Source organism: Echiichthys vipera (assembly GCF_963691815.1).
Source record: "Echiichthys vipera genome assembly, chromosome: 12".
Lineage (NCBI taxonomy): Eukaryota > Metazoa > Chordata > Actinopteri > Perciformes > Trachinidae > Echiichthys > Echiichthys vipera.
In genome coordinates, this window is record NC_139837.1 from 12,386,625 (window position 1) to 12,407,773 (window position 21,149).

At 41.4% G+C, this 21,149-nt stretch overlaps 1 protein-coding gene across 6 annotated transcripts in view; it reads left to right on the plus strand.

Moving 5' to 3' along the window:
- The window catches only part of qkia (QKI, KH domain containing, RNA binding a), a 76,624-nt gene extending 56,070 nt beyond the window's left edge, over positions 1-20,554 (plus strand). The window contains exons 5-8 of one of the 6 annotated variants that reach the window (XM_083924435.1): positions 8,850-8,937; positions 10,359-10,793; positions 12,837-12,911; positions 14,143-20,554. In XM_083924435.1, the coding sequence (XP_083780561.1) occupies positions 8,850-8,937; positions 10,359-10,793; positions 12,837-12,911; positions 14,143-14,159 (615 nt within the window). In that variant the 3' untranslated portion in view covers positions 14,160-20,554. Of the gene's footprint in view, positions 1-8,849; positions 8,938-10,358; positions 10,794-12,773; positions 14,098-14,142 lie in introns of those variants that run through there. The other 5 variants (XM_083924438.1, XM_083924439.1, XM_083924434.1 and 2 more) reach the window with 5 other exon arrangements.
- The last annotated feature ends 595 nt before the right edge of the window (positions 20,555-21,149 follow it).

Consider the following 21,149-nt stretch of genomic DNA (forward strand, 5'->3'; position numbering starts at 1 on the left):
CGGGCAGTTTTAATCTGCCCCGGTCCTCCAGTGGCAAGAAGAGGGACCCCGCAGGCCCCTGGCCAATCTCTCTGCCTCTCTTTGAAGGTCTCCTTAATCCCCTTACAGAGAGGCAAGGAAATGCAGATGTGTGCATATGTGTGTAGATGTTTTTGTGTGTGCATATGCCTGTGGGATTGTAGAGAAGCGGCAGTTAGGACCCTGCATCTCCAAAGGTCCAATGGTGATTGAGACTTATGCACGCCGTCTCTCTGCCACTCTGTGCCTTTGTCTCTCGCACATACTCCACATTATACAGTTTATTGTCCACCCACAGTAGTTGCTGAACTTCCCCAGGGGTATTACCAAGGCCAAGCTTCAACATCTGCGAAGTGGGAACACACATACACACAGTGCTTTCATCTCTGCCTCTCCAGCGACTGTGTCCCAGTGTTTGGGCAGGAAAATAGGATTGTGTAGAGCTCAGCGTTTAGAGAGCCCAAAGGCCGCCTGTCAAATTCAGCTCGTACAGTCTGTGATGCCTCATTTTGCCAGTCGTCGCTCAAGTCATTTCGAACTCTGTTCTCTCAGTCCCACCAGCCAACTCTGGACTGATGGCTTTCTTTGCCTCCTCCCTGGTCTCTGTGTAGAAGCTTTTTTTTATTTATTTTTTTTATCTCACTTGGGTTCATGTGGTTTGTTTATCGCAGTCCCCTTGTTTTCTTTCTCTTTCACACTGTTATTGTTTGTTAGCGGTGATGTTTCCAATAGTTCTGCTGCGCGAATTGGTTTCCCCATGGTGCAACATGGGTTGTATTCAGTGGGGCACATCAAAACTAGAACCAGAACTTTTGTATTGGCAGCGTAGGCACACAACATCTATAACACTATCATACAAAGAAAATACAATATCCTTTTCAGCAGTGTATTGTAGGGAACTGACTTGGCCTTCAAAACTAGTCTGCTCCAAATCATCAAAAGAATCATAGTGGAAGTTGTCTTTTTTAAAGCAGTGTCCTATTTTTTTTTTACAGATTCAACTTCATGTGAATGAAGATGAAGATCTGTCCTATAACCAGCCTAGCATGTTCACATTGTTGAGAAATAAAAGAAAGCATGTATGATGTTTTTGTCAGGTTGCATGGAGCCAGCTAGGCCAAGGGCACCAAAGGAAGGTGCCTCAAAAATGAGTAGTTAAAAAAAAAATGGCTGACTGCATCTGTCCAGGTAGATCCGTCCAAAGTGTTCCAGGGGTGAATCCCTGTCTTGCAGGTGGTACTTAGATCCCTGTCTTAGGAGTCAGGGTCTCTGAATGATGCAAATCCCCTAGCTGTATTTAAAGCTCCCAAATCATCCCTGGCCAAATCCCTTCAAGATATTCCCTGCTCGATTGGATGGCATTAAAGGATCGCAGAGACAGAACAATACACCGTCTGGCAGCCTGGTGGAATCAGGGATAAAGGGAAGGGAAGAGAGGGAAAGCAGAAGAAATAGCAATAAAATAGAAGTGGATAAATCAGGTAGAGACCGAGGGTGCAGATTTAGAGTATGGGGTAGAAGGATAGAGGATAGAGAGAGAATTTTATTAGTAGGCAGGGAACAGATGAGAGGAATGGGACAGGAAAAACGGACAGCTGCTTGTTGGGCTGTACAACGTGGTGGGACTGAATGATTCCTCCTGCTCTTAGCCTGTAACATCATCTGTTTGTTAAAGCCGGTGCAGGCCAACAAGCTTTACTAATCTATCTAAATCTTGTTGTTAAATCTGTATATATTTTTCTAGGTTATTTATATGAAGTTTAATCCGCTCTTAATGCTGTTATGTTACATGGAATACCAGCCCAGTTTCTTAGGATAAACAAGATCACTCAGAATTTGCACACAGCTTTTCCCCTTGTACTATTGGAAATGCTTTTGATGGGAGAGAACTGATTTTTTTTTCTTCTTTCAGTTCTAGAGAGTGCCATGAGCTTTTAGAAAAAACACATTTTCTTTCATTCTTTATTTTTCTTCTCCTTTCTCCTGTCGGTGGCACTGAGTCTGTTTGTGTGTGACAGTTGATATTGATAGGACTAGCACAGAGAACAAAGGCTGCCCACCTTATTCCTTTCAGCACAAAAAAATGCTGTTATAAGCTGCATAGATCCAGGAGGCTGGGGCTAATGCCAGGACCCAGACAGCGTCCGCCACCCATGTTTACTAAGAGGAAACTAGGCTTTACCAATTAAATGATTACCTATATGCAACATATATTAACACCCTGAGCACCCATCAACCCCACATCAGACAGAACACTTTTACTGTGAGGCCTTGGCACTTACAAGCTTTGTTATGATGCAGAAAGTGAAGTATTAACAGAAGAGTTAGTTCCTGACTTTGTAATGCGCCACTTTCAACTGTACCTCAGTAAGCTGTGTGATTGACAGTAATGGGGCGGAGCAGCCGTGATGAGTTTGTAATAATCTGACTGGAGTCAGGTTCAGTACTATGCTAATGAGCTAGTGTGTTGGTGGTTTAGCATGACTAATGGCGCACGTCGCTAACAGAGCTGTCTGGGAGGGAGGAAGGGAGCAAAGGAGGAATGGAGAAATAAAGAGGCTTTGCTGGAGTGTTGTGAAGGTATAAGACAGTCAAGAGAGGAGAGTTGCAGGAGATTGCATTGTTAGTCTTTGGGGAAAAGGAAAATACAGTTGAGGCCTGATTCCCTTGGCAGATATGTTCACAAAAGCAGAAGAGCAAGGCAGAGGAAAGAAAATTGCCTTTGAAAGAGCAGCAGTGAATTTGAGGAAGGACATGCAGCACTTACTCTTGCACACTCTTTACAGGTGCTTTTTATCAAGTAAAAAAAAGCTGTTTGTGTAGCATTCTATGTTTTTTCCCCCCTGTAGCTGATTGATAAATGTTTTATTATTGAAAAGTGAAAAGGGTCCAGAGTGTTTTTATGTATTGTCTATATGTAGTAACTATTTTCCTTTTAGTATAATTGATGCACAGTTTTCCATGAGAAAGAAAAAGATGTGTGTGTGTGGCACATGTATTTTCTTAGGTTTGCAGGAGTAGTTGTTCGATTTATGGTTGTCGATGAAAACATGGGAATGTGTTTTCATTTCTTACCCCAATCCAACTTTCTTGAAAAAACTTTCTCGTCACGTATTTATTTAGTGAGATTTTTTTAAGCTTGCTACAAGTTCTCATTCCTTCCTCTTCTCTTCCGTTCGCTTCTGGAGAGTGTGGAATTGTTGATAAGTCGTCTTGGCAGGGAGGCGAGAGTAATCATTTTACTCCAGATGTTAGAGTTTGGGAGGGAACCAAAAGGGAGGTGAGAGAGGGAGGGGAATGGGAGAAAAACCAGCTGCCGCCACTACCAGTTCCACCCCACAACATGAAGTCATCTACTCCTCCCTCCCTGAGGCTCCCAATACCACCTCCTCCACACCATTCTGCAGAATATTTTCTTCCTCCCTTCTTATTCTCAGTCCTACACATTTTGCCTCTCTCTGTGTCCCAGGAGGCCGCCGGGGCAGGCTGTGTTTACTGCTGAGGTAATTGGAGTAGTAGAGAGAGCCTGACCCTGGCCCTGCTCAGACCTACGGTGTGTGTGTGTGTGGTTGCATGTGCGCATATGCCTGTTTGTGATGACTGGCAGTGAGGCCAGGGAAGGAAAACAGGCCTTAGCCATTGTCAGCACACCAGGGAACAGACAAATTGGTTTTCACGATGCTGTCTGTCTTTTCTTGTCTCAAATTTTCCAGCTATCCCTTTCGTCTTCCTGCATATCTCTCCATCTCTCTACCAACTCAAAGACAATCATTCATGCTCTCTCTTGTACTTGCGCTGCAGCGCTTTTTCTTCTCCTAGTACTCTTTTGTTCCATCTCTCTTTCTATCTCTCGCTCTGCTCATCATTTCTTCTCTCCAAGCTGAGCTGAGCTGCATAGACGGTGACTATTGCCAGATATGAGCAAAAACTCCCACTCTGTTGCAGCCTTAGACATGAGCAAAATCATCCAACCTAATCCAGGCGCCTGTTGTGTTCATCTGTGGGTGAGATGGATCGGAGAGGGCCTGGAGTCAGGGTGCTGGGGAGAGTGAGGGCGCAGCCCTATAAACACTCTGAGACAGCCGCTCATCTGTTGCTTATTGTCATCCACATGCACATAACATATATATCATTGAATATAAGCTGTACTGTCTGTAACAATTGGCATTAGCTACAGTTTGTTTGTCTTTATCATATGAACACAAGTTTTGATCAGGAGAGAGGCACAAAAGAGTGCAGCATGACAGTGATTTAGCATGCATCTAGTGACCTCATCGCAGGGTTGTCAGGTAGTGGCAGTGGGACACGGCTCACCTACTTTAGCTCATCGCACTCCCATATCCCTTTTTCCTCCCTCCTGCTCCCCTCCCTCATCCCTCTGTCTTGCTCCCCCCTGATAGCTTTTACCGCTCTGCTGATTTCACAAATAGGCCTCATTGATTGAATCTGATTCTTGTGGATAGAGCAGCTTTATTGAGTGGCTTTTTCACTGATGGACAGGAGTGTGTGTGTGAGTGTGTGCTTGTTGTGCACAAATATGTGGGCATGTTAGGGATGATTAAGGAAAACTTCCTTTCCTCATCCATCTCATCTATCAGCTATTCTTGTCCCGGGAATTCCTGCAGGCAAATCATTACAGACACACACATGCAGCATGCTTACTTGATGGCTGCATCTGAGTGAATGTTTTATTATGGGTGGTGCAAGCTGACTGAGGAGTCTGTTAATCGTGGGGACACCTTGAGCTAGGCAACATTAAAGTGTTAACTGCTCTCCCTGGTGCTGTTAATCAAACATTCATCTAAGCTGTGCTTCTGCGGTAGGAAGCTGGCCCAGTACACAGTCCGAACCTTGTCATTGTCACCTGCATTATCTTTTCGTTTCCTCTGATCTCCCGGCTCCTGTCTGCAGCTGTTTTGTTGTGTGGCTCAAACCATGGCGTTAACACTGCCAAAACTTCCCATCGATCCGCAGAGTAGCACAGAGAACAAAAACAGAAAAGTAGGGACCTGTAGCAATAGGGAATTTGTATTTTGATGGGGGGAAATTGGCTTGTTTCACATGTAAAAGAGGAAAGATGTGTCTGGGTTTGGGGGCTTTAGCTAACAAACTGTGTTCGAGAAAAGATGGAGCTATATCATCCGCACTCCACTGGGGATACACACATTTCACACACAGCAGCGCACACCTCATCCTAGCAGCAGCATCTGTGCTCTCCTCCTCTCGCTGCCCTCTATTTTGTGTATCTCTCCTCTCAACAGGCAGTGTGCCACCTATGCAGAGTTGGATGGATGGTGGCATCCTTTTGCCCCACACCCATTTAACCCCCAAACCCTGCAGATCCATCATCATACAGCACACAAAGATTCTTAAGCAGCCTGAATACTCATTTTCTAGCATGCAATTGCAGCCTGCTGCTGACCCATTGTACTCCCTCTCACACATACAGTTTTTAAGTATAGGCACAAAGATACCAAGGAAGTGTTGTTCTCCAGTTTATACTAGGGATAGACGATGCATTGGCCGAACATTGACATCAGCCGATATTTGCATTGTTGACTCTCTTCATTCTGCAAATATCATGACATTCAAACATGGCAGTAGCCGATCAATTGTGTGCTGGTTAAATGCTGTTGGTTGTTTGCAGTGGGACTCAGACAACAATGGCTGCTCTGAGAAAAAGCCACTGGCATGACACGACTCTAGCTTAAAAAAAGTGAAAGAACATGTCAGCCATGTAGTAGTATTAGACTCTGAGAAAGATCAGTGACATTGATGTTGTATTCTGTATGAAAAACAAGCTCTGAAAGATAACCCCATTTATTTTTCTAATCAATTCTACATTTACATTTAATTACATTTAATTTATCTTTCACAAAAATGTTTTGGGCTTATTCAAGTTCTTCTCATTCAGTAGGTAGCTGTAAGGCAGGCTAAAAAAGGCTTTTGAAGCAGTAATTAAAAAAAATAATTTGATGGAAGGCTATATATATTAAATGTTATTTCATAAATGTGTTTACTTGAATTTGTGCTCATTCAGAGAAAGTGTAATAAAATAGCTATTTTGCTGATTTTAATCCAGCTCTATGACATAGACATAGGCAGTGTGTTTGGCTTGCGTCCGTGGTCACAATGCACAGAACTCTGAGAGAGACCTCCACTATACGCCTGGCTGGGGTTTCTGCTACGGAGGGAAGCCAAACACGGCTCATCTGCACAAACTGCCCACACTGCCATGATACAAATTGGTTGAATTAAAGAAATGTGTCCATTTTAAATGTCAAATTAATTTAAAATAGGTTATAGTCAAGATTTGTTTGTTTCCCAGGCATAAAAGGAGCCAAATTATTATTTTAAACTTTGGTATCAGTCAGCCCAGAATTTCACAATTGGCGCATCCCTAATTTGTGCTTGATTTGAGAGGAACGACTATGCAAAGCATGGTTTCAGCAGAGTGGATAGTGTTTGTACAGCTCTTCATACAGTGATAATAAAAGGTAAAGACAAATGTTTAGTCTGTTGTTTCCACAAACGTGTTAAGATTTTACACATTCAGCCCCCTCCATGGTTTGCATCTGGTGAAGTTATGTTCTCATTTTGTGTAGTCTTTTTCTCTCTCTTTCCCTCATTTGGGCAAAGGACCATTGACAGAGTTTTTGGTTAACACAAAGACAGAAGAAAAAAACTGGTCTGCTGCTGGTTAGATCTGTGGATGGCATTAACAAAGTGTAGCAGTAGTATTTTTCTCTTTTTTTTAATCATTCACAGTTGTTGAGGTCACGATCTGATTTAATTTGAGCTGTAGATGACTGAAGAGGAAGACTGAGAAAAGAAAGCAACAGGGAGACTGGAAGACAATTGGAAATTGGATTCAATAATGTTTGTCTCTTTTAGGTGTCATAGGCAGCTTGTTCATTCATGTGTACAAGTGTTTACATAGAACATCTAATTAGTGTGTTTTTGGGTCTCTCGAGTAGGGTCCACCTGCCAATATTAGCCATGCTAGCCATTTACCTGGACTTTGTTCAGTTAGCTTGGCCTGGTTATCATTGTTGACACTGCATGTCAAGCGGCCCTCCCTTCACCTCAAAGGCTGTTAATGAGGGAACAAAGCAGGGACTTGACAACTGTTAAGAGCTACTAGGGTGTGGTTTTGTATTTTTTGTTCATATTACAATGACCAATAACTACTAAATGTTTGATTGGAAAAACTGAAGTTTAAGGTTTGATTTGCTACAAAGTACTCTGCCCTTTATTCAACAGAATGACTAGTGAATGGTAATTGAGTTGTAATGCATTTGTAGTATCATCTATTTGCTCTGTGATGCACATCATCAACCATTGATAACTGGAGATTTTGAATCATGCAAGTTGCATCACTGGTGTTTGCATTACAAGCCATTTTGTCTGTCTTAGCGGTGTGTAAGCTTGGAAACAAATTTGTGGCATTTTTGTGCTTCTCGACTTCCCCATTAAAAGAAAAGAGAACCCAGTAGAGGTAGCGAGAGAGAGAAATCAGTAGAGAGAATTTCCTTGCTTCATTAATTGGCAACTCGTGGTATACTAAACATTGCACAGGCACACACACACACAGCTGAATACTGTGACATCTCTAAAACCACTGCCTTATATTTAGTCAAGGGAGACCAGCCTCTGTCACTTTTTCTCTTGCTTAACCTTGCTCTTTCTCTTCCTCTCTTTGTGGCCATGTTGAAGAGGAGTCTCATGGGAGGGCTTAACTCTGAGCCCGCTTTCTTTCTTCCTTTCTTTCTCTTTCCCCTTCCACGTCTTTCTTTCCTTATCGTCCTTTGAATAGAGCAGCATACTGTTGTTAAGCCTGGTCCAGGAGACACACTCTGTGCAAAGATAGTATAAAGAAAGGGAGGAGGTTCAGTAGCTACTGTCCTGCTTTCATTACTGCCAACACTAATATGGCTGGTGTGCCTTTCTGTGTGTGCACATGATGGGTTTATGTTTAGATGCAGATCATATTTGCATGGTCGCAACCTTTCTTTGTTTTTGTGAGTTGTTGTAATGATGAAGGAACATCACATTTTACCTGATTTAGAAGCAAAAGGAAATCAATAGTTCACTTAAGCTGGAACTTGGGTCAGGCTTCACGTGCCTGTCTTTACACCTTTCAGTTTGGAGACTAATACACATAAGGCCATGCTTAAATTATGATTTACAACCTGTAAAACCACACAGGCTTTTTTGTTGTCATGGTTATTGAGTGTTCACTAGCTGCAGGGGAAATGGAGTTTGGGGTTGGTGGTAGCTGGGTGCGGGAAGGGGGGAGGGGGTGGGAGGAGGGGTGCTATCTTAATTGCTTTCCGTGAATAATTTCAGTCCCCTAATTTGGCGATAATGACAGTGGCTGTGGCTTTTGTATTTATTTATCCAAACATTAATTGACAAGACTGACATTAGCCAGGGCGGTTATTGCGCATTTGATTGCGCACAAGGGAGCAAAGAAAATTACAGTAATTATCATTCTGATATGGATTATGAATATGCATTCCCACACTTAATGTGTCTGTCAGCATTTTAGTAACAACAAGGCACTCTGCCATGACAACAGCACTTTAGCTTATCTCCATCTCTGCTTCCCTAAACCAAATCCAACCGGTGCTTGTGGAGAACAGATGACATGTATTGTCTAAATGATTTAGCTGCCCCACTGTAGCTTTTTAACAACACCCGGGCATGTAGTTTGGTGAAATGGTCGTCATGTGGATTGTTTCAATTGGCCTATAAAGCTCGTGGAAATAATGGGAAATAGTGTGTGGTGTATTATTGCGAATGGACACTAACAATTCTGTGTTTCACAGGCTGAGGGAGAAGACAATTTGAAGAAGATGCAGCTGATGGAGCTAGCCATTCTCAATGGGACATACAGAGATAACAACATCAAAGCACGTAAGTGAGCCTCCACAAACATGCACATAATTTTGCAGTCCATCCATTTTGCACCACAAACGACTAATCTTTTAACTGCATTGACCATACTTGACATATATTTTCTGTATTTATCATTAACTAATGGTGTTTAGCTTCATTAAATTACTGTGTAGTCAGACTTCCTGTGTACATACATCATATTTTGTCTGACCACTAGCAGACCTCTCTCTCAAGCTCTCCAAACAATTCATGTTTACCTACCCAACCATGAGTAGGACCACTTCCATTCTGTTCTACTCCATATTTCTTTCCTCTTCATCCATTCCTCCATCCATCCTTCCCCCTGGAATCCAGATACCATTGCTCTGTATCACTTTCTCTTGGCAGGCTCTCAGCTTTCAGCACATTGCCGTATTACACCTGCTCAACTCTGCATGTTAGTCACTAGCTCACAGATATACTTTTGCTCCTTATTCACCAAATGCACTCTCTAAATGCATTGTCACAACTATGATTTGGATATTACAAATCATATAAAGCCCAAACATTTTTGTTATAGAGTATTTTAGTCCAGAACTTGCTTTTACTCTCTGGACTCTTGGTAATGTTCTTAAATATAATTTAAAATGTAAGTTAAACATCAGAAACTGGGTTCTTTGGTATACTTGGGTTCAAATGTATGAAATTAAACCAGAAGCGCTTAATTTCACTGTTTAGTTTTCCTTATTTAACTTCTGCTTTATTTTTTGCCATGATAAACTGGCCCACCATCTAACCATAGTTACCATAGCACTTGATTGAATTGACCTGCCTCTGGGGAAGCTTATGTGACACAGCTCACAGCACGTGCTGATAAAGAACCACTTGAAAATGATTTTTGTTTGTCCATTTGTTATCCAACCTAAATGGACTGCTGACTATGTGGGGATCAACATTTGTTTTGCTGTAGGTTCCAATTAAATTGCTGATCAGCCTTTCTTTGTAACCTGCCCTTCGTTGAGTGTTCCTCCTCCACATACAGTCAAGAGCTCCATTTCTGTTGGCATGTGTGTTGTTTACCTCATGTATGCCATTTCCAGTTGATGAATGTATTGCTGCTGTGGTGATTTGTATGCTTTAAATGCTTTGGGATGACCGCAGCATTTATGCTTCTTGTGTTTTGGTGTGAGGGGTAATTTTTATTTTGTTTGGCCATGTTACCTTTTCCTTTGCAACAGATTATGGCTTTTGTGGTTCACCATCAAGATCATTGCATGGACTAATTTTCCTTTTTGCCCCCTTCCTCTCCCCTCTCCACTTCCCCTTCCCTCTTCTTTTTCCTCCTTTTGTTTTTTCACCTTTCACTGTTCATCTGTGATTATGATCAACCACACTACACTTTGATCTCTTGTCCTCTTTCTTCTTTCTACTCCTGTCTTTCGCTCTCTTGCTTATGGCAGCCACCCTTGCATTCTCTCTTGCAGCGGCGGCAGCATCCGCTCAGGGCCAACGTCTCATAGCGACCCCCACAGGTCAGGTGTTGCCTCCCCAGGCACTCCGGCCCCAAACACCAGCTGGGGGCCCCATCATGAACCTCATCCGGCCCACTCAGATGGCTGCCATGTTGCCCAATGGTACCCCCACCCTGGTGCCTCCCACACCGGATGGCGGGCTTATCTACACCACACCTTACGACTACCCTTACGCGCTGGCACCCACCTCCCTGCTGGAGTACCCCATCGAGCACAGTGGGGTTCTAGGTAAGAGAGCCTGGGGAAGCATAGGTCCGGGTACAGCGGCCAGCTTTAGCCAGCATGGACAGGAGGGCAGCTTTTTTTACCCCGGAGGGGTGCTGGACGCGGCTGCCATGAGCCACAGTCAGGACTTGTTGAAAGGTAAATATGTCGTGTCCACCTGAGGATCAAAAACAGACAAACTCACAGAGTGGATGTGCTGGTGACGCTCTTGGTAATGGGGTGACCAGCTATGTGGCTCATATGGACACTGTATTAAAAGGCAAAGGGGGGCAAAAATTACCTTGTGAGGGCTAGACTCTTGGAAAGTTCTCTCTATGATTTAGACTTCACTGTTTTAATTACGCTCTCGCCAAACAAATATGCTCTCAGGTTTACATAGCCTCTTTTCTGCAAGGTTCATATAGGAGGACTCGCCTCAGTGTGAAATGAGGCACACCAACAGAAACACACTCACATACACGCAGCCTGCTCTCTAACCCTTTCATGCACTGGCCTGGAGGCATATTCAGTCTGGCGGCAGATCCCCTCGGATTTCTGCAGCTTTTGAAATAATTTCTCTGTGCTGTTCTCTGCAGGCAGGCCTTGATGCCTGTAGATAGTCCCTCTCTCACTCCCACTGGGGATGTTCATTAAATTCCTCCAGTCTTCTCGTTTTTTCTTCCCCTTCCCCTCTCTCAATTGTCTTAGCTTCACCCCTCGTGAACTTGAGCTCTGTGCTAATACCTGACGCTCCCCTTGGTGGGTGTGTGTCAGGTATAGTTCAATATGAGGGTCTTTATATTATATTCATTGTCAATGGTGCTTTGAGTTCAACGATCTGTTACCAAAGACATAACTGAGCATTTATTGATGAAACAGTCTAATATGAACAACATATGTTGCATTGAGGCTGTGGATAACAAAAGCAAATGACTCTCCCATGTTAAGACAAAAGAGACCTTTGTCAGTTGCCTTCCAGCTTTAATTTGACACAGTACTCCTCTAATGTTGACTGCGGCATCATCTGGCAGCAGCAGACTCGAGCCTGATTTTAGCTGACCTGTGTATTTGACGTGCCTCTGGGAGTCATGTGTAGAACAGAGAGGGGCAGCTGACTGGCTTTTCTCTCTTTAACTTGCAGGGTTACACTAGCTTAGTGCATTTTATTTACTCACACTATCGATCGGTGCCTTCAGCCACACAGGGCCCTGTGGAACACACTTACTCTCATACTCGCGCGCGCGCGCGCACACACACACACACACACATGCACGCACTTGGTTTGGCTGCCTGTGCGCTACTGTATTTAGCTACCGTTGGCTTCTCTGAGAATAAAGAAATGTCAGGCCATCTGCTTCTTCAGAGTAGTGTAGGTGGCTGCGTCGCCATCGGCCAAAAGTCGCTCTTAACTTGACAATGCCAGGGGGGAAAATCTTTGAATTTCATCACTTATTTACCATGTTCCCTCTTCCCCTGAGAGGGATCGATTTACTTTTCATAATAATTGCGAGCATTACATTTTTATAATACTTGAACACACAGTGCGACAAACAGTTTGTGTGCGTCATGTACACGAGGCAGTGTCAGGTACAGCAGTTGGAGGAAACCAGTTGTGACAAATATAAGAGTAAAATGACAGCCTCTGCCGCTAGTGAACTAGTTGACCTGGAGAGAAATGGTGAAAGAGAAAATGAGAGGGCGAGTCAGGTGGTGTCTGGCACTATTCAATTACCATCAGAGCTGTATTGGATTTCCCTCCCTTTCAAAAATAAAGAGACAAATTTCTCTCAATCCCCCTCTGGATCCCAGAGGAAGAATCACATTATTTTTCCAGACAGCCCAGAAGCCTGTACCCTTTGCCTGCCTCCTTTTTTTAAAGAGTCCACTATATAACTCTGAGTACTGGGGAATTTTATTACTTAAGTTATGCATTTTTAAATACCAAGTAAAACTCCAAAAAGGCGTATTATTTTTTTTCTACTGCATTTTTTCTACACTTAAAAAAAAGCTCTGTGTGGTGTGTGTGGGTGTGTGTGTATATGTACTATAATCTGTATTATGTTGCTATTCTGTGTATTGTTGTATTATCCAAGTATTATAATGATAATGGGTAAAATGTGAATGTTGTTACTGTAAAAGATGACTGTTTTTCCCCTGCTCAAAGTGAATGGTTTCTAACCTTGTGGACCTGTTACAATCTAGGTGCAATGGCTACTAAAGTGAGACGGCATGACACGCGGGTCCATCCTTACCAAAGGATTGTGACCGCTGACAGAGGTCAGTTTAGTCTCTTAGCTACACTCTGCTATTGATTGATGACTTTCAATGATTATTATGCCTTGATGCCTTAGTTGGGAATTTGTATATCGTCTGTATTGTATTTTTTGTTTTCCTTTTCCCTACCACCTTTCCTACCCCATACATCCACGCACCAGCTAAATGGTTGATTGTGGTATGCACATTTTGTTTACATTTAGTACTTAACATATACAGTATATGTAGAAGGTGTATATGTCAAAGCTCAGGCAAAAGTGATCTGAACAAATTTTGGTTTGGCGAAGCCAGGACAGGTAGTACCTTGCAGGCAGTGTTGAAGGTGTATAATGACATTCCTCTGATGTGAGATTAGAGTCTAAATTGGGGCAGGCTTGTTTCCATACATGATTTATCTCCTCAGCTCATAAGGAGCAAAGAAAATGAGAAGCATTTCTATACTGTATCTGAGAGACCTGGTAGGCAGAAGACAAGTAGCCATGCTGCTACCACGCACCATTTCACCTTGAAATTTAAATTTATTTTGCATTTTATTTTTCTATGGAAGATAGACACGCACAGACATAAGCTAGTAGGTAGCTTGCATTCTTTCCAGTGTATTGCAAATAGATTGAAAAAAAAGAAGAAAAAAAAAAGCTAAAACACATTTTAAATATTTCAGTTGTACATGAGGTACTGTCATTTTATATTTGAGCATTTTATATCAAATGTATTTATGGTTCTTGTGTATATTTATATTATATTAAAAAGTATACTGCTAAATAAAGAGAAAGAATCGGAAAACATCGATTCATCTATTCATTGCACATTTAACACTAGTCACATTTATAACATTAGTGAGTCTCACCACTAATCACACTGTTTGTAACTTGCACTCAAACTTGAAAGACACTAAAACACTAGATTTTTGTTGTTCTTCTGTTGTTTGTCTGTTCGACTTCTCTTTGCTTCTGTTTTGATTTTTGGGGGCAATGTGCATTTAAATTAAACCGCCAAAGCTACCTGATTCAGGGTGGGGGCTTAGTAGTTGGGATCATGATGTGACAACGTCATGATTATAAGTAGATTAGCTGGTTCATCTCACATTGGCAAGGGAATTAGAAGCAGGGGGCGACATGAGAGATTGCATTCATTTTATTGTTAAAATGATGTCATTCCAGTCTCTTCTTGCTGACACTAATATCCTTTCTATCTTTTTTTTCTGTTTGTTTTGTTTTTGTTTCTAACCACCTAGCCGCCACCGGCAACTAACACATGACCTTCTGACCTCTGAACTCTTCACCCAATGACGAGCCGCCCCAAGCCTGCCTGCTGATCAGTTAACTGGTAATTGCCTTTTGCTAGCCTCTCGGACGCAAGTGAGAGAGAGAGAGAGAGAGGCGCCTGCCCGTACAGTTACCCTAACACGTTCTGACAAAAAATAGAAACCAACGCCGAATCTTCACAGAAACACAACAAAACCCAACAAAGTTGTGTAATATTCATTTTATTTTTTCCCTCTGTTCATTGAGTTCAATTCCCATTCTTTCTCTTTCTTTTTCTTCATGAATCATATACTGGGTGGATGTGTTTGTAATATTACTCATAAATCTGCACTGAATTATATAGCAATAAAGACCCCCACCCCAACCTGCCCACCCACCCGCCTTCAATCGCTCTAATTTGGTGACCTCACTATGAATCAAAGTTCAATATCTATTTGACGCAAACCGTTTGGTTTCAGAGTAATGACCTAATCCCCCCCTCCCTCCCTTCCCCCCCCAAAAGCCCCTACCTGTCCCACCCTGTTCTGACACCCACCTACTGGGAGAGAAAAAGAAATGGAAGGAAAGAGAACATACACTCACATTAACTTGTTTAATTTCTGTCATTTTTCACATGTAGTGCAGTTGTTGAGCTCTAAAAATGTACTTATGAGCTGACACATTCTGGGTGTGCCCCTCCAAACAGCTTTCTATCTGTTTTTAAAAAAAGCATGGCTGAAATGATTGCAAGAAAAAAAGCTTTTTATGATTTATGTGTTTTTTTCTTCTGTCTTTTTTTTTGTTTTTGCTTTTGAGTAATTTTCTCCACTTGATTTTGGTTTCTCGGTTTTTCACATTTGACTAATTAGCTTTACTTAAATTGACTAGCCAAATTTAGGTTATTATCTCAAAACAAAACGCAATCTGATGTTAGAAGCAGGCGGCAGAGACTAAGAAATGATGAAGGGCAAGATGGGAAGGTCACTATTTGGGCTGATGGGTCTTTCTGTGTGTGTGTTTTTTTTTAATTAATACTACAATGAAAGTAGGGTGTGCTGAAGCTTTGGGGACAGTGGAGCAGTGCTTATTAGCTACTGACCAGTGCTACGCCCCCATCCACACTACATCCATTATACAGTGCCTGATGTATTTAGAAAAATACCGTGATGAGTTAGCCGAGCTGTGATTGAAAAGACAAAAAAAAGTATTAAGTGTGCATATTTAGCCAAAGGGTTTTTCCAATGAATTATATATCTGCAATTATGCATCTGTCTCACAGAGGGCTCTCTCTCGTGATTTTAGCGTTTGGAAGGGTGTGAATTTGTGGTGCCTGCCTTCAGCTGGAACAGACAGCCAGTCAGTTAGATGAGTTTTACCCATTAGTGCTATGTTCTTTTTTTGAGGAGGTGAGCGCAGGCAATTAACACTAAATCAACACGCTACTCCATTACAGTATACATTGCTAAGGGGAAGGGCACTTTGAAGATCTGTACATACATGCTTTTGTCATGAAGCGTCTATATTTGAGTTGTTTCATCAGCCACATTGCCAAAATAGTGTTAATTTCTTTATTTTTTTTGCATCTCAAGATTTGGTCAATTTCTTTAAGTGTCTTTTTATGTTTAACCCCAGTCACCAGTTGGGACATCAGGTGGGCATAATCTAAGCCTTCCTGCAAATAGGACTTTAAATTTTTTGTTTGTCATGATTATTTTAGCGATGAAACCTTTATTTTTAAAACATGACGATCCCTCCAAAAGCGCATCCACAATGTGTCACACCTCCTTGTGATCATAGTCTCCTGAGCCCACAATCTTTTGTTCAACTCTCTCAAGAAAAAATAGGATGTGAAAGCCATGCCTGCCTGTTCAAATTGCTTTATACATACGTCTTATATATATATAAATATATATATATATAAATATATACAAATGTAGATATCTGTCATTGCATATACAAATACAGAAGAGAACAAAAAATAGATAATTTTACAGGGTGCTGGAGAAGAGAAAAAAATTGAAAAATCTATTTTTGGCAATTTTAGCTTTTGATACTTTTACTTGCAGTTACAAAATCTTTAAAAAAAAAAATCAATAAAAAAGAAAGTTTAGAACAGTACAGGGGGAAACGGAAATTGTAAGTGGGTGAGGAAAAAGTGCTGTTACTTGGATACGATTGGAAAAGACGACGGCGACCAAAACAGTCGTAGCCGTAAGAGTTAGCGAGGATCAGAGCAAGACGGACGCCTCGCGAGTTTTAAAAAGGATCAAATCAAAGTGCCTTATCAACAGTGGTTTCTGTTTTCTGAGTGTTCCAGTTGTGTTCAATAATATCCAGCACCCACCAAGATGGCGCAGAGAGGAATGGCTAGTGTTACACGCGCTGAATAGCCGAGCAGGGTAGCTCCCACCATATCGTGGTGTTACCGAAGTTATTCTATGCAAAAGAATAGCAGTCGTTTTGACCAGCTAAAATATGTGCCATGGTTTTGTCTTCCTGAAATTATTATTTTTTTTCTTTTTCCTTTACTCGATGGCCCTTTACTCTGCTGTATGTGCAGGTTTTGTTTATTTAGATTTTTAATGATCAAATGAAATATTGTCTTGATTTTTGGTAACTGTGATTAACTTCCTCGAACAAATTGAACTGCCAATAGCAATGCAGTAGTCTGCCAGAACACGTCTTGATCGTGAGCTGAGAAAAATACATAACGTTCAAGGGAATGGATAGGGAAAAGAGGGGAGACGTCCCTGTCGGCATTAAGCTCGTTTGTTTCAACAGCTACAAACTGAAAGCATGCAGTCCGTGTCTCACGATGTCAATTTGACAAACAAACTATCAATACAATCACGGGATTCACGATGGATGAATGAAATGCCTCATAATGAAACGAGCATCTCTGTGTCAGCCAGATAGTTTCCAGTTATTGAAACAACTGACAGTTTATTGCCGGGAGGTAAACTCATAACATCAAATTGAGGAATTCTTTGATCCCGATATTACCCTTGGCAGTTATTTTTTTTTTATTCATAGCTCTTTCATCATGCTGTTACACCGAAAGGTCAATGAAATTTTTCTTTTTCAGTGTTATTATTTTAAATTGAAATGCAATATTAAAGTGGAGCAAGTGATGGCTATTCAGCATTTGACAGTATTAAGAAAATTCCCTCTGCAATGTTACAACTTGCTGTGTCATTGTGAAAAGCTGGATAAGTCCATCAGGTGAAAGGTTAACTCTATACCTACCGTATTCTCTCTGGCCTGCCTACTACATGTATGATAATGTAATTAACAGCCATTGTTACAGGTTTATAATGTATTTTTCTAATCTCATTTTATATGTATATTAATCATGTTTCTGAGTGCTTTTTTTTTTTTTTTTTTTTATGAAACCCACTACAACTCCCCCCCCCCCTAAACGGCCCCTCTCCTCCTCCAACCCCCTCCCCCTTTTTCTTTTACATCTTGAAAGCTGTCTCTTGTGGGGAGTGTTGCCTTTTCCCTGTTATATTTGGTTTTGTTTTCTTGCCAATTCCCAGCTTGTTTAACTCATTAGCTACTTTATTAGTTTTCTTGTCATAAGTATTTTTACATGCTTGCATTTAGTTTTCATGGTGTATGCTGTTATTTTTCTTATTAACCTCTTGGCATTTATTTTAATAAAACATTCTTAGTAAGAATTTTACTAACTTGCTGATATTTTGTCTTGTGTTTTTAACCAGTTTCATGAATGTATTACCTTGGTCTGGTTCACGGACTAACACAATTAAAACTGGTGTCTGGCCACCACTTACACTGACACGCACACTGCATAAACACACACACACACACACACACACACACACACACACACGCACACTACATAAACACACACGACCTAACTGGAAACTGCACGAGTTGATAAGCGTCACTCACGCCCGCTCACGCACTCTCACGCACTCTCACGCACTCTCACCTCTGTGCTGGAGAAATCTGCTGACACTCTTCATACTTGCCCTCCCCGCTCCGTTCCAACAAACCGCTGCTCTGTCTCGTGGTCTCTGTTAGCGACGACTCTCTTGTTAGTTGTCCTGTCCTGTGTCACTGACCCCCGGTCAGACAGAAGTGTTGCAGTGTCTGGGGGAGGGGTGGTGTAAGCTGCACGTTATTTGAGGTCACTGGTTAACATCAGGTTCAGATGAACAAAGCGCACTCGGATTAAAAGTGTGATTCGTCTGTACGTAAGAGTCAAAAACTCCCGTTTTCCACCAGTGTCCTCTTTTTTTAACTATTACTTAGTCATTATCTGTGCGAAAATACTGCATATTATTCATCTCAAAAGGATTATTTTTTACTGTGAATTATGTTAGAGAGCAGGACATCTCATGAGCACATATTCTAGATGTAGTGAGTTATTTACAACAGGCATACAGATGATAGTCATGTGATAGTGTAAAGCTGTCCCCAGTCTTTTTTTTCTCCATTGCATCCATGGCTTGTTATGCCTGGATAGCAGCATTATAGTTATCACCAGCTGTTGTCTGTTTGGTGAACACTTCTCCCCATTCAGCTTATTGATATAATGGCTAATACTGGGCCATTTGGGAGCATCCATAATGCTTAGACACACACCAGTACACCATGCCAATATGAAGTACTTTGGGATCAAAACAACCTTACTATTCCTTCAAGTGTAAACTGCTGATATGGCTTTCAGCTAGCTAGTATTTATTGCTCTTTGTCTGAAACACTGCCAGTGTGTGTTGTTCACTCTCCTACTCTGTCAGTGCACTTTTCCCTGGGTTCATTCAGCTGTTCTCTCTATTCAGCTTTTTTCTCCCTCCTCCACTAATTCAAGGTAATGACACTGACACACGAGAAAAATTAACTTCATTAATCCCGATTATTACTTTAACCCACTGAGTGATGCCTCCAGTTTTTTCTTCTTTGTTTTTCTCCTTGAAAAAAATAAATCTACACAACAAACAAACAACTTGGCCTTAACTGTTGCAAGTCTCTTCATGTCTGAGCAAGCAAAGAACAAGAATTCAAAGTGTCTAACATCAAACTTAACATTTCCCTCCTCTCTGAAATTAACATTGTTTGTGTCTTTGATCTATGACGCCTGCTTTAACACCAGCAAGTGTCAACAACAAAGATCGGATTACTGCCAGCCTAAATAGTTTTTCCTTCTTCGTACATTTGGTTCTGTCAGCCATAAGCGGTCTTTATTTATGAATGTAGGATTGGCCTTTTAATGTTTTTGACTGGCTCCTCTGCTCCAACTTGAGCAAAACAATCCGTCCATTAGCAGCTGATATATACTCAGGCCGCCACAAGCCTCGCATTTTATGTGCCAGAGGTTTTCAGGCTCACCTCAACCACCAAGCTGATGAAAAACACGTTAAGTGGGGAGTTATTTTCCAGAGCACAATGTGTTCCAAACACTGCCTAAAGTATTGCACCTGTGAGTAACAAAAGTGCCTTTTTTTCCTGCGATTGGGAAATTATATATTTTTGTACTTTAAGTCATTCAAGTGCCAATTTTCTGGCGTATTTTATCTCGCCAAAAGCTTTTTTGTTGAGCCCAAAAAAACAACTAAATGCCCACGCTTATGTTTTGTTTTTTTCAGCACAATGCACATACTTAAAATGCACATACTTCAAATATCTACTGGGAAATGTTGACCGAACATTGGGAATTTACTCTCAGACATTTCCCACCATTAAACTTTGGCTTAATGGATCCTGTTTTGAATTTGATCCACTGAGAACTGAGACTTTTACTTTATTTTTTCAGACTGGACCACAGTATGCAGTAAATGCCTGTTTGCATACTGCTGCCATCTCTGGCTGCGTTCTCAGTGTCTTTTCACATCTGTCGCAGGGCATTTGGTGCATTTATCTACTAACAACCTTTTCCCCTGTCAATCTTTTATTTTTCTTCTGTTCTGTTTAACAAACATTCCTCCAATGAGTTAAACGGCAGGTAAACCATTCAGTATTGGTCTCAGCCATGTAGCGCTCAGGTGGGTAAAGGATAAATTCTACCAAAATACAGAACAAATATTTTTTTTTAAGCCCCACTGGATTTTTGTGTTTTTCTTTATTTTTTGACTGTGATGCATAAAAAGTAAAATACCATTTTTCCTAAAAGTATACTAGTATGGTATATACTGTAACTTCCTCATCCATATAGTGGTGCACTAAAATCTGAGATTTTTTTGTGGAGTTGTAAGTTTTTATGTGAAGTAGCCGTTATTTTGTTTTGTGTTATCTTGTTTTTATAGAGGGTTAGACTGAGAATTTTGAATAGGGTGTAAAACATGTACTGCCCATTTTTGTTGCTCACACCAAAAAAAAAAGAAAGAAAAAAGAAAACAAATGTCATGTGTGCAATAAAGAACCATATTTACAAGCTTCCCTCTGACTGCTCTACCTGGACTGGTCCTTTTCTTCATACTGCTTTATCGCTGACATCATTTCTTTGGATTTGCTGTGATTTGGGCCGTTTAAAAGGTAGGTGTGCTGCATTTGCAGGAAATAAAATGTCAAAGTTCAACACCGGAAAAATAGCTCGAGCCCTGCAAAGTGAGATCAAGCCCTCTCTTGGATTCTAGCGTGATGGTGTTAAAATGTTGAACTTCTGCGAGGGTCACAGCAAAAGCTTTCTGTCTGCAGATTGTATTTAGCGGTCAAATCCATTTCTGGCTCAAGTCACTCTGGTGTCTAAACTAACTTTTAAGGTCTGGGCTGAGGAACAACTGGCGCATAACGTCCTCTGCGTTCCACTCCAGTTTAGTCCAGTCAATGCAGCAATCGTGCATGACAGATGACAAGAAGTAGTGTGGCATCCAGTTAAAAGGTTCATACATCCACTTCAAACAGGTGCTATTTAGAGACAGATCTATTTTAATACAGGCTGAAGATACAGTTATGTGTCAACGTGTCACTGCTGTGAACTCCCCAGAGGTCAGCCGTTCCCTATCGGCTGCACATCATACTGAATGAGCTGTTT